Source organism: Lingula anatina, chromosome 7, assembly GCF_051362555.1.
Source record: "Lingula anatina isolate TDL-2025a chromosome 7, LinAna3.0, whole genome shotgun sequence".
Lineage (NCBI taxonomy): Eukaryota > Metazoa > Brachiopoda > Lingulata > Lingulida > Lingulidae > Lingula > Lingula anatina.
The window spans coordinates 16,002,913-16,016,346 of record NC_141773.1 but is presented as its reverse complement, the minus strand read 5'-3'; the positions used below and the strand labels follow the sequence as shown (position 1 = coordinate 16,016,346).

Sequence of the window (13,434 nt, the reverse complement as noted above, 5' to 3'; positions counted from 1 at the left end):
TTAGGAGTGACACTTTTTTGTGCTAGGGAAGTACATGTACCGGTATATATATTCTAATATGTACATGTATATTCTATATAGTGCAATACTTATATGCAGAATTGGTGAATCGATCTCCACGAACTAGCTTTAGAAGAACATCCTTTAGGATATGTCATAAAAAAGAAGAGTCGAGACTAGTAGAGGCAGGGTCTGATTAACGCAAATTAAACGCATGTTTAGGGACCGCAGCCTGGAGGCCAACAAGCTGCTAGAGGAAAGGAATTTAAGGGACATAAAGGTTCAGTAAAATTAAGAAAATGATACTTGTATGGGCGTGATAAAGAAACTATGTGTTCTAGTATGTCTCATTAGTTCTATGTGCACTACCGGCGGTATATGTATAATTAAAACTGATTCCGATTGTATTGTATATAGTTACACAGGCTTTGTCTGCCTTTCCAAAATGGGGGGTTTACTCACCTAAATAATATTTAAAAGAAAAAGCTCACATTACTCTTTGACCCATTTTGTCTCTTAAAACGCGTGTTTCGCTAGAGTAAGAGGTAGAGATCTGCAAAAAAAAAAGTAATTATTTACCCTACCCAATGATAACAAACACGTGCATGGATATAATTATTAATTGTATAATTCATTTAATTAGTTGCACGAAGTTCCAGCTAATCAGTGTTAATGATATAAAGTTAAAATGACAATACACATCAAAGATAAAATGCATTATTCTAACTAAATTCTCTTATATCTTTGGTAGCATGTTCTTAACCGCAAAAGGGTATAAACTATTGAATGTTAATATATTAATATATTTATAAACTGTTCCTACGGAATGCTCTCTAGTGATTAATCACACAGTCATTATATCACAAAAACAATCATTACAAAAAAAGGACATTTAAAATGCACGTGTCGGTCAGAAAGCCAAGTCTTTGATAGAGATGATATGACGTAAACACGATTTGTCGTTGGGAAGATCGTTTTTTTTTTTTTTTTTTTTTTTTTTTTTTTTTTTTTTTTTTTTTTTTTTTTCAGTGAAAGTCGTTGTCTCAGACGTCATCGTTCTCAGAATCACCGGCTTCGTAAATGTCATTATCAACAAAGACGACGTCATCAGCAACATCCGGGTCTTTTGCCAGGTCATAAAAGCCATCGTTGTCGCTATCTACTCCCTCATCGTGGTAACTTGATATCATTTTCTTTCGCTTGTCTGGAACTGCATACAAACCAGAGTCATCGTGTGGTATGTCCGATGTGCCCGCAATCACACCGATTGTATTTTCATATTGTGGGTCTATTTGTGCATGACTTGACGGTCCATATGCTTCAATTTGCGTAAAGCCCGGATCTCCGGCAAAGTCCGCGATGTGCTCATTGGCATTTAAATGTTCGGAATAGTCGGCATTTTGGTCCGGCATTTTAGTCTGGGCTGTGTTCTTCTTGTTAGTTTGGCCGGTTCCCCTGCTCCGCCTGTTTTCAAATAAAGCGAACGAATAGTTTTGATGGCGATGCTGACTGTTGGTAAGTTAATCTGGACGTGTGTGTGTGAGCTTGAGAGAGAGAGAGAGAGAGAGAGAGAGAGAGAGACAGGGAGATCTAACAAACCGTGGCACTCTGCAGTCGCCTTACCTTACAAGATACACAATAGCCACAATAAAAAGAAGCAGAACAATCACTGCAGCAACAACGCCCCCTATTATCCCAGCTTTCTGTGCAGCAGTCTGCTCGTTTGCAAGTAACAATACGGGCTGGCCTAAAATATGATAAAATCCAGTGAGAGAAAACAATTTAAAGTAAAAAATAAAAATTCAAATGACAGTAAAAAGAAAGCGATATCAAAGTACTCATATGGGAAAATACAAGCATTCTGTGCATGTGAAGTCTCTGTTATCAATATATTTTGCTTTGTTTATTCTTTAATTTTTTGATAAAATAATTTTTAAAAAAGAATAGAATTCTTTATGTAATGTAACGCCTATTAATTTAAAATAAATTAATAGAGTACATACTTTTGCAGAACACGGAGACATTTCCAAAACTACCAAACTCGTCACAAGAAATGGGCATGGAATCTCGTCCATCTTGGAACGTGTATCCTGGCCGACATGTCAGGTTAACGGTGTCTCCATAATAATAAGGTCCTGGCTTGTACAATACACGAGCGTTAGTCTCTGGGAGAGCACACCTCCTCCTAGAGCACTGAGGGGTAAATGACCCGTTTGCACCACAGGTTACTCTACCTCGGGACGCGCCATTTGGGAAAGAGTACCCCTTAAGACACTTGACATCTTCAAAGTCCTCAAAGAAATAGGCTGCGCCTGGTGTTAAAATAGAAGTTACATCGAACCACTGATCTGTTGCCGGAATGTGGCATTGTCTTCTCACACAGTCTGGTAGAGTTGGGGAGAAGTTGTTGTTTTCGCCACATTTTATCACCGCAGTCGTTGTATTGCTTGGGAACTGAAAACCCTGTCTGCACTGAATGGTGATACTTTGTTCAAATGGGACGAAACTGATATTGCTTGGTATGGAATTGGGAACCAATGGAATAGCACAATATATCAGTTGACAAGAGGGGACGGGTGGAGACAGGCGACCATCTGACTGACAGTGAACTCTGAGTGAAGTGACACCTTTTGTAAATTGATATCCTTCGTCGCAATTTACATCACCTGAAGATGCAAAGTTTAAATATGTTTCAACGGCATGGGCATTAGGACCGAGGTTATTGAGATGGCATCTAACGCGCTGGCAGCTTGGAATGTGCGTGGTATTTAGCTGGCCATTTGGCTGGCAGAGGACATTCACCGTTCTCTCACCAGATGGCAGCTCAAACCCAGTGGAACATGTGTAAGTAATTACATCATAACCATATATAGTCCCTGTTTTACTGGCGTGAATATTGTCACCGGTCACCGGTTGTTGACACGTCCTGTAGCACGGCGAGAGGGTGCTGTATTGTCCGTTATTTTGACAGATGGCAGTTCTGGTTGTTGTAGTGACTCCATCTCTGAAGCTGTAACCAGACTGACAGCGGTATGTTAGGTATTCTCCAGGCCACCGTGCTCGAGTTTCAGTGTAGGTGTAGCGGGCGCCAAAAGGTGTCGCACTGCACGTAACTGGAATGTATTGTAAATATCATTTAAGCATTAAAATTTTATATTTGGCCGATATTTGATTGCATGGGACAGACATCATATTCGACCTATACAATTATACAGTGGAAGAAATTGAGCTAAATGCATGTTGAATTCAAATGTATAAAACAAACGATAATGTAAAGTCAATGTTGCTTTGTCAAAAAAAAAGAGAAACGATTTTTAAAATCCTGATGTGGCATAATGCCTGTAGTTTTAGATAGTGGAGTCTGGATTGGTAATTTCTTATCCAACACCCGCAAAAAACTTGAATTTAAAGTAAAAAAGACATCCCCGACGGCCCCTATAAATGAATCAGGAAGTTACATGTAACACGCAATGATTAACACACGATAGTTAATTATCCCCTAGCTGCTCGAGGAGGCGTGTCAGACAATTAAGCTGATTCCACTGATTGCACTTTGGCGAGAATTCCCCGCAGTTGGACCGATACAGCTAGTACGATGTGTGAATCTGAATGTGGTCTAAGGCTTCATTCACATGCAATGTCTATTTTCTAAATTCTATTTTCTATTCGCGGTATGTCTTATGATCAATTTTAAATCTCTTTTAAAGACCCACATTTTTAATTCTGTCTATATGTCTTAGATTTTATTTTAATATATATATGTTTTTTAATAAGATTGATTTTTAGTAGTGTAAATTTTAAATGGTTTCCAATGAGAGTTTATGATTAAAATATTGATTTTAGTATATTAGCCATTATTGTAAGGAGCCTTGAGATAGAATGTAAGGCGCCATATAAGAATCTTATTATTATTATTATTATTATTTATCACGGTCTGTGCCCTGAATATCCCGCGGATATTATGATATATTGAGATAGAATGTAAGGCGCCATATAAGAATCTTATTATTATTATTATTATTATTTATCACGGTCTGTGCCCTGAATATCCCGCGGCGTAATTACTGGCAGCGCGAGCCAGTTACTATAAGTTACCTTAAGTAACTGGCTCGCGCTGCCAGTAATTACGCCGCGGGATATTCAGGGCACAGACCATGATCATAAGATACCGCGAATAGAAAATAGATTTTTAGAAAATAGACTTTCCATGTGAACGAAGCCTTATACGTGTAGCAATATAGCAATAGGGCAGGTGAAAACAAAACTAGACAACACGGAAGAATGCATCCATGTTTAAGAAAAAAAAAACGTGATTCGACATACTATAACAAAATCATAAAGAAATAAGAATTGCATTCCTTAACAGCCTAGGGCACAAAATGAATATCCCCAAGAACAAGGCATATTTAAGGACTAAATGCAAAATTAAAGTAGTTAAGAAAGACGGATTTATATCTATATCTTCTGCAAGGGTTTACTCACTGCAGTGTGTCAGTTTGTAGTGCGCGACGTTGTTAACAGCACGAAGACCACTACAGGCAGTGGTGATCGAGTGATGCCAGCATGCTCCAGAGTTGATGACCCAGTCAACGGCAGAGCATCGGGTAGACGTATTACAGCTTTCCAGGCATTGTCTAAGGTTTGATGTACTCACTGGTTGAGCTCCATGGGCATTATGGTTCGGGTAAACGCTGACAACAAAATCTGGTACTGGGAGTAAAAATGAACAAGTAAAAAGAGAGTACTCACTAGCACCAGATTTCCATGATATCTTGTGAAATAATGAGAATCCAATCTCCCAATTACAGTTGAAAGTTGAATGACAGGTAAACAATCTGTATGATTACATCTTATTTCATGTAAATAAACTACATTATGCAACAGGTTAGACGTATATTTACTAGACCGTATACATACGTCCGCACACAGGGGCATTTCCAGTCAAGTAGTATTGACGCTGGTATCCGCCTTGAACGTCAACCCATCTAAAATAACATCGCCTGCGTAAGTTTCCAGTCAGGTGCACGGAAGGTAATGTACAGGTGTAAGTGACCAGAATCCCGTATGCAACTCGAGTCTGTTGAGGGGAACGTGTAGTGTTTGCCACGGCCTGCACTTCACAATCTGATGATGACATTACAACATTACAACTGTGATGTGAACTCACAATGGCGGACCTTAACTGGTAACTGTGACAGTGGCTTAAGAATGGTTTTGGATAAAATATACTAGTATGTGTCCGCCAATGATAGCAGAAAAAAATTAAAATTCCCAGGAACATAAAATAACTGTTCGTGTGCCTTTAATGAAAAGTTATCATACTTACCTGCATTGTTCTGCTTCAATAGCAATGCTGTGAAAAAGAACGTGATTATTGTTGATATGGGGTCAGAGCAAGGAATCCCCGTCTTCATTTCTAAACAGTAAACAGGTTATTTACACAAAATCGTTTGCGGTCGGGTGGTCTGCATTGTAGAAGTGAACTGAAAAAGTGAAAGAAGAGAGGAAAATAGGGCACAGTAAGGAGAGCATGTATTGTTAATACTTGATATATTACAGTCATTAAGTATACATACGTCCGCATACATGGGCATTTCCACTCAAGTAGTATTGATCAACAGTGGATCAACGCATTTTTGTGAAATAATTGCGGTCAATTTGCCTATCTCGTTATTAATAATTATACCACAGTGTCAATAAACTAAAAACCCTGGCGGAAGTTAACATTGTAACTATAGCATGTCATTGGATATCTGAGAATTTTTTATTTTTCTTTCTTTATTTTTTTAAATTCAATATTTCTCCCACTCCTTTTCTCCACACATGAACTGGGTGTCACTTATACATTATAAAACACCAGCATTACAAAACAGTAGATTTGTTTTAAAACTATGTATAATCTATCACTTGACCATGCTGAATCTCTGTGGTACCAGAGAGGGCACGTTCATACCGCGACTGAAATGTGAAATTTGCTCATACGGCTGGGATGACTCGATGCGTTCCGAACCAGGAACAGGAAGGAACTCGCAAACTGATATTGCGCTTAACAAGGAAGAATTTTTCTTCTTCTAAGGGTCACATATGGGTGGAAACTAACACGTGTTATCAGCATTCTTCTGGCGTCCCACTACGGAAGAGGCACGTATGTTGCTAACAGAGCCAGAGGATAGTCTCTAGTTACCCACAGAACCCGGTTGGCTATAACTACCAGTAGCCCTACCACATGTACAGTTCATGTACATACATGTACATCTAGTAATTAGACTTCTGCCCATGTACTAGTATTCATTAAAAATAAAATAATGTGAGTGCCTTTCACCCTATCCGTGTAAACATATTGCAGGTCCCTGATTGACAAGCATAAATTAAGTTGAAGGTTGTTTTTTACTTGAACGCTGGTATTTTTATCTACTTTGACCAAGAATAAATATGAAGTACTTAGTCTATCTCTTATTATGTCCAAGGTCTATTTTATCTAGGGGGGGGGGGGGGGTTAATGTTAAAATGTGTATGACCGATAATTTTTATTTTGCAGTCTACGGGTGCTAACTGTCAACTTCCCAAACGTTTTGAGTGAGACGAGTCTCAGGCCAGACCCGTATAAAAATCTGACTACCATTCACCTTATTCTGGGGACGTCTATAGTAAAACCTACAAACAACAATCACATACAACTAATAACCAAGAATGATATTATAAACTTACGTACGTCTGCATAGAGTCAGCCTTCAAACCCCTTACCTTCTATTTTTGCTTTCGCTACTGATAATGCCACGAATTGACGCCACTGGGGTCGTCAAATAAAACTATGATTAACAGGCGGATGTTAGTCGCTGGCAGTGCATTACTCAATATGACACGGAAGCCGCCACTTTTAAATGTAGGCCACTCTTTATTTTCTCTCCGTCGTATTAGGTTATGTACTCCCGGGCTTGGCTTTGTTACTACAGCGTTTCTGTGCCCTCTATAAGATAAAGAAACAAGTCGACCTTGACGTTGCTTTTTCTAACCTGTGTTTGTTATGAAATTGTGACTTTCATGTCACGGTGACGAGCATCATTTTAATTTCATAATCGTCTGATATTATTATTTAATATATTCATTAACACGTTGAATTAAAATAATAAAAATTATGAAATCAAAATTTGTTTATTTGAAGTTTAATTGTTCCTTTTGAAAAAATAAATATTTCCTTTGGTGATATTGGTGACATGCCCAGCTGAAGGCATTTATTTTTCCTTGATACTTCTATTAAATAGAATTATTTTTTCTTTAACAAGCATCAGTTAGCGATGTCTCGCTTAGTTTGAAGTTGGGGACATTATCTTAAAAGACATTTCACAATGTTGTATGCGTGTGCGTTTGTGTGCCCGTGTGTTCTAGAGCGTGCGTTTTAGAGGGAAGCCAGGAATTGTTTTTATCCACATGTAATCGATATCATAAAGGAATTTAAATGTGTGCGCTTTATCACGAATCTGACTGACTGTTCCCGTCGAATAAGTAAAATTTCATTAGGTGAAATTGGTGATCGTGGTTTATTTTTCGCATTGTTTTCCTCGATCATTCACAATCAGGCACAATTTTGCTTTCAAATGGAAACGCGCCCCAATTAGAGATGTCTCGCGTAGTGTGAAGTGGGGACGTTATCTTAATAGACTTTTGGCAGTATTTCATTTGTTATCTATGTAGTTCGTGATAAGTGTGTCTAGAATCGTGACCTGTTCAACTCATTGCTTTGTTAACGGTCCTGTTAAATAAACCCGTCACGGGTCACGGGTTCGGTAGTAACTTTATAGTGGGGAGGGGGGGTATGTACAAGCGTTTCACTGTTTTATCATATTATCTGTGTGCGTCCATATTTCAATTTGCACCAGCATTTTGGTAGGTGTTTCCAGTGTGTGTGTGCGTGCATGAGTGCGTATGTTCTAGCACGTGGAATTTAAACGGTAGCCGGGAATTGTCTTATCTACATATAATTGATATCAAGAATGCATTTTATCACCAATCTATTACATCATCTACTTATTATGCTTGCACGTTAGGACATTTTCCATTTAACGGAGTTGATACAGTGTATCTCTTGCTCACACACACGTGGCAATATCCTTGTTTAATTAATAATTTTAAGTTCTAAAACGAAAAAAAAAATTGGTTTACGCTGAAATTGGTTTACGACTGTGCATCTATGCATTGGCGTGGGCCGTCACATCATCATGAAGAAAGAGATGCACATGTAAGTGTGATAGTAATGGATGTGGATGAGGGAGGGGGGGCGGGTCACGGTAAGCTTTTTAACATCAAAAGCTGACGTCATTTGCTGCAAGTAAAGAAAGAAACACCAGTAAGCAGACGGAAGGTTACTGTACCTTAGTACAGAGCACCAGGTGTTTGGTTACACATGATGTGACCTTACGATTGACCTTATAATACGGTGTTATCTTAAACCAAGCCCGTTTTAGAATGGAAGTGACAAGAGCCTCCACCTTTATCGTCGTTTTACAGTTCACATGTGCGCACACGTGGAAAAGTGCCCACTAAATTTGTGACGAAGCTTTTAATTCTTGTTTACAATTGTGAACCAGGTTGATTTTTCGATTCTCTGTGTTTGGAATCGTTACGGTAGTAGAACATAAGTATGATAAGATTACCGCCATCTCATCATCTTCATCATCATCATCAGCCCGGTCCTCAGTGTACCGAAGATTGTCGGCACCCTCAATGGACCCAGCCCCTCCACTTCTTCCTGGCAACTGCGTCTTCTTGATATCTATTATGCTTCTTACCGCCGGGTCTTTCCTTAGGAAGATGAAAAGAGGCGACGTTTAATAATCGGACTTCTAGTTTATTTCTAGTTGCCAATTTCAGAGCTATTTTGTGCAATTTTCAAAATAGCGGGCCGTCGTCATAGAGAACCTCTGTTATATAGAGCTTACCTCACTAAGAAATCGCGATGCCTTTTCACATCGAGCGGTATACAAATCCGATGCTGCCTGGGCCGGTTAACTTTGAGAGTTACGCAACAGGGATTTTAATGAATCAGTAAACAGAAAGGTCAATAATTATATGAATAAAAATATTAAAAATTGGTATATTAGAAAGATCGTTTTTATCCAATTGCTATTGATTCCTGTATTGCTAACAAGCTGTCCATGAATGTTGGAAATCATACAGACAACAAACACGTATAGATGTAGAATTTGATTAATACTGGAATATAAATTACTGTTCCTATCCCATTTTTTGTTGGTGTGCACGAGGATATAACGCGTCCGATACAATGATCGGATACGTGTACAGCATGTACATGTAGTGCATGTAGGTTAACAGAAAAATGCTTGCATGTATACATGCTTTATCAAAATCGACTCTTACATCATGTTGTTAATTCATTTTGGTAGAAGTCATTTAAAGCAGAATACATGAGTGTATGTTTTGCACTTTGTTACGAAGTGTCAACCAGATCTTGGACATAATAATATCCAAGACCAGATGTTCCAATTCCTTCTAAAAGACTGACCTCCTAGAGTTAAGTGCATGACATTTACTCCTTCAAAGAAGATAAGGTGATGGCCTGCAAAGAAGGTTATCTTATCATTGCAAGTAACAGACTCCCTTTTCTCAAGAAGAGGTGGGCAAGTTGCAGACATCAGTTGGCTTACGGCCTGTCATAGAGATGTCCACATGGTGGCTCCATTGCTGTGTTTTGTACTTGCTTCTGGGCTTATCCGCAGGAAAGGTACCTGTTATCATCTATACCGTTAACAATATTGATTAATTACTGATTGATTTTTTCACATGATCACACTTGTAGTGATCCTACATTTTCCTACCTTCACCCGGTGTAACGTGACTCTGACCCCATTCCCATACTTACATCGATCTAGCGGGATCGGTCCATCTCCGAGGGGAATCTCTCTTAATTGAATTCAAATTATATATACTGTAATTAAGCGGCTTTAACGATTGGCACGCCTACTGAAGCAGCTGAACGATAGTTAATTACCCCATGATAGGTTCAGTAGGCGTTCTAGACACAGACGACAATTAACAGTATTGAGACACAATACAGTGATCTACAATCTTAAGTAGTGAGTAGAAACAGTGAATACTTTACACCTGTCATTTTGATACGATATGCTATTGAAACTACCGAGGAGTATGGGCATGTGAATGTGTGTGTATATGCAAATGTTTTGTATGTATTTGTGTGTGTGCCTATTTGTGATTGTGTGCATGCGCGCGCGCTCACGTGTATGTGTGTGACGATTTCTTCATATAAATCGCATGCTTAAAAAGTTTTTTTTTTCATTTTAGGAAAAATATGACGACATAAGCATAAGTCAACGAGACGTAGGTAAGCGATATACTTTGTACACGTTGTAGGCCTATTTCAATCCATCGCTGTACCGATACTATTCCTTAAAAACGTTTCATCCTCATTTAAAGAAATAAATAAATAAATGGATTGACAATCTTGCAGCTTTGTGTGGTGCAGAAACTGATAAGCTACTAGTTAATATATATATAAATATGGTATTAACTAAGTATAAGGTTTAGCTCATCTAATCAGTATTTTTTTCAATTACTCATTAAGAACGTTAGTTTGCGTTCTTTATGACATTGATTTTATGCTGATGAATAATTGCATGTAGTTTTAGTGTTTTTGAATCTTTTCAAGGGCGTAATTGTTTAGTCTTTCGCTGACTTAATTATGTATGTTTACATTCATGCATTTTATCATCTGTTTTTATAGCCTGCATTGCTTTTGTTATACATGTATATTAGATCCCTGTGTGACTCACGGTGTTCTGGACCAGGACTGGAGAAGCGTGAATAGCGGTAAAGGCACCGATAAATATGGGAAAACAAATTGTGATAAAGCAGGTAGAACTGACACTAACTTTCAAGGGTGGTTCAGATTCAAAGGCAATGCTGGGAACAGAATGCCAGAAAAGGTCAGTAGAAGTACACTGATAGATGACAATTTTAGATTGGCCCCTGCTGCATAACCGTGGTCTGTTGTTAGTAATTCTTGTCTCTGGGTCTCTGATAGTCTCCTTATGGTCTTTGCTTTGATTCTCTATACTACACTTCACTACACTACACTACACTACACTACACTACACTACACTTTTATGCCATGCCACGCCACACCACGCCACGCCTCGCTACGCCACGCCATACCACACCATGCCATAACCATGGACATAATAAGAGAAGGACGAGTAACGCGGCATCTTCCTTTGAAGCTATGTGCGTTCGGGTAAACATTCGCCCATTGTCTCAGAGAAGCTGTTTTGATAGCTCCACGGGAGCCTGAACAACTTATTATCAAGGTAGCGCGCGCTGTGCCTCATTGAAATCCTTTTGTTCTATTGCATGGATAACGCAATTTCTCGCGGTCCCTCGTGGTTGCTATGACACAGCATTGCCTTCATCTTGTAATTGCTAGCACATAGACTTGCGTCAACAAGTGGAAATTTGTTTCGGGTTTTCAGTTTCTTTTTCCTGTTACCTAATTAAAACGGGCTCTGGCCTTTGTCTATACTTGTTATCGTTTCCAAGATTGTATTGATATATGTCGAACTGATATATAACTGGTTTAAAAGCATGTTGACTAATAAAGCCAGGTAGGTGCTATCCAAACGTATCTGATAACAAGTTAATGCAATGTAGCAAGCCAATTACAGAGGTGAGTTGTGATCAAGATCCACTTTTATGACCATTACCCAAGTAAATATATTCACGAAGTTTGCATGTGTACATGTCCACATTTATACTTGAATTAAAAGACCATGCAATGAGGGTGTTTGTCAATCGTCTCTATGCTGTATAGGGACTCCAATTTAAAGATGAAAAACTATTAATTTTCATTCTCAAAGTGGAGCAGACTGTAGCCGGTAATGTGTAAATATATATATACTTCAGAGCAGTGTTAATGTCAACTTTGATAAAAGAATATTAAAAGGCCCACAGGTGCGTTTTTGTGCGTAACGAATGCGTGTGTGGTGCCATATTGCAACGAGAGCCCATATCGAAAGTTAAAAAAATAATAATTTTATCATTCTCAGACTGGAGCAGACCGTAGCCGGTAACGTGTAAATATATATATACTTCAGAGCAGTGTTAATGTCAACTTTGATAAAAGAATATTAAAAGGCCCACAGGTGCGTTTTTGTGCGTAACGAATGCTTGTGTGGTGCCATATTGCAATGACAGCCCATATTGAAAGTTAAAAAAATAATAATTATCATTCTCAGACTGGAGCAGACCGTAGCCTGTAATGTGTAAATATATGTATACTTCAGAGCAGTATTAATGTCAACTTTGATAAAAAAAATATTAAAAGACCCACAGGTGCGTTTTTGTGGGTCACGAATGCGTGTGTGGTGCCCTATTGCAACGAGAGCCCATATTGAATGTTAAAAATATTAATTATCATTACATAATTCGGGCTCACTTAAGCAAGTAACATAAACCTATTCATATAGCACACATCAGTGTAAATGCCACCTTTATCTAACTCGTACGTAAAAAATACCAGACCTACAACGATGTCAGCGAGTTGAATAAATCGGAGAGGAATTGCGTCATTTTAATTCAAGACACGATTGAAGGTTTCATTATTGCCGCGTCTCAGGCTAATTTCTCACACAGAGAGAAAAGTTTGACACTAAAAATATTTTCCAATCGGATCATAGTTGAAAACAAGTATACTGCACTACAATTGTACAATTTTGAATGCTCATTTTACGACAACAAACAAGATAGCCTTTACCACATAGGGCATTTTGAATTCCTCCATGAATAAACATATCAAATTCTCACATAGTTTCCAAATTGACAGAACAAATTGTACTTATACTTCATCTCTATAATTTTATTGTCTCATCCACCCGAAAGATTGACTCACGTTATCGCGAACTACCTGCCCAAATGACACAAAAAGTCATCGACAACTGCGATATGCTCGCTACCTGTACGGGAGGTCGCGTGATCCGAACGCACATGGTTTCACAAAGAGCTCATGTTAAGCCGATTATCCTTTGATCTTGCTCCGCGTTACTCGTCCTTCTCTTATTATGTCCATGCCATAACATACTGAAGACCCATATGATTCCAAAGGTAGTATAATTCGACGTTAACACAACAAAGAAAACCACAAATTAACTAGCCCATTGAACCCTCCCACTTTCACTTACACCAGTCATTACACCTCTAAAATCGCAAAAAATGATTACTCCTTGAGTAACTGGTCATATACTATCACATGTCCATTATCTTTACTTCATAATGGCAGGTCACAAGTCGATACAACATAAAGCATATGACGACCGAGTCATTATTTATTCCTTGAAAACTTATCAAATATCAATAATCTCATCTATAAATATATTGCCCATATGACTATTTAGTTAATTTTTAAACGCC

General features: G+C 38.4%; 1 protein-coding gene and 1 long non-coding RNA gene across 4 annotated transcripts; one reads left to right on the top strand and one right to left on the bottom strand.

The window, feature by feature from the left end:
* Positions 1-606: 606 nt before the first annotated feature.
* LOC106180442 (uncharacterized) lies at positions 607-6,927 on the bottom strand. 3 transcript variants are annotated; one of them, XM_087017945.1, is made up of 7 exons: positions 6,745-6,927; positions 5,327-5,483; positions 4,918-5,124; positions 4,483-4,710; positions 2,004-3,113; positions 1,624-1,747; positions 607-1,464 (listed from the first exon to the last, which is right to left on the bottom strand). In XM_087017945.1, the coding sequence occupies exons 2-7, from the start codon at positions 5,412-5,414 to the stop codon at positions 1,044-1,046; spliced, it is 2,178 nt and encodes a 725-aa protein (XP_086874071.1). In that variant the 5' UTR covers positions 5,415-5,483; positions 6,745-6,927; the 3' UTR covers positions 607-1,043. The 3 variants fall into 3 exon arrangements, with proteins under 3 accessions (XP_086874071.1, XP_086874072.1, XP_086874073.1); XM_087017946.1 differs by having other exon boundaries at positions 6,709-6,894; XM_087017947.1 differs by having other exon boundaries at positions 6,713-6,894.
* Positions 6,928-9,633: 2,706 nt separating this feature from the next.
* On the top strand, positions 9,634-10,894 carry LOC147760806 (uncharacterized). Its single transcript, XR_015335392.1, has 3 exons — positions 9,634-9,739; positions 10,318-10,357; positions 10,789-10,894. It is a non-coding gene; the product is annotated as an uncharacterized LOC147760806 (long non-coding RNA).
* The last annotated feature ends 2,540 nt before the right edge of the window (positions 10,895-13,434 follow it).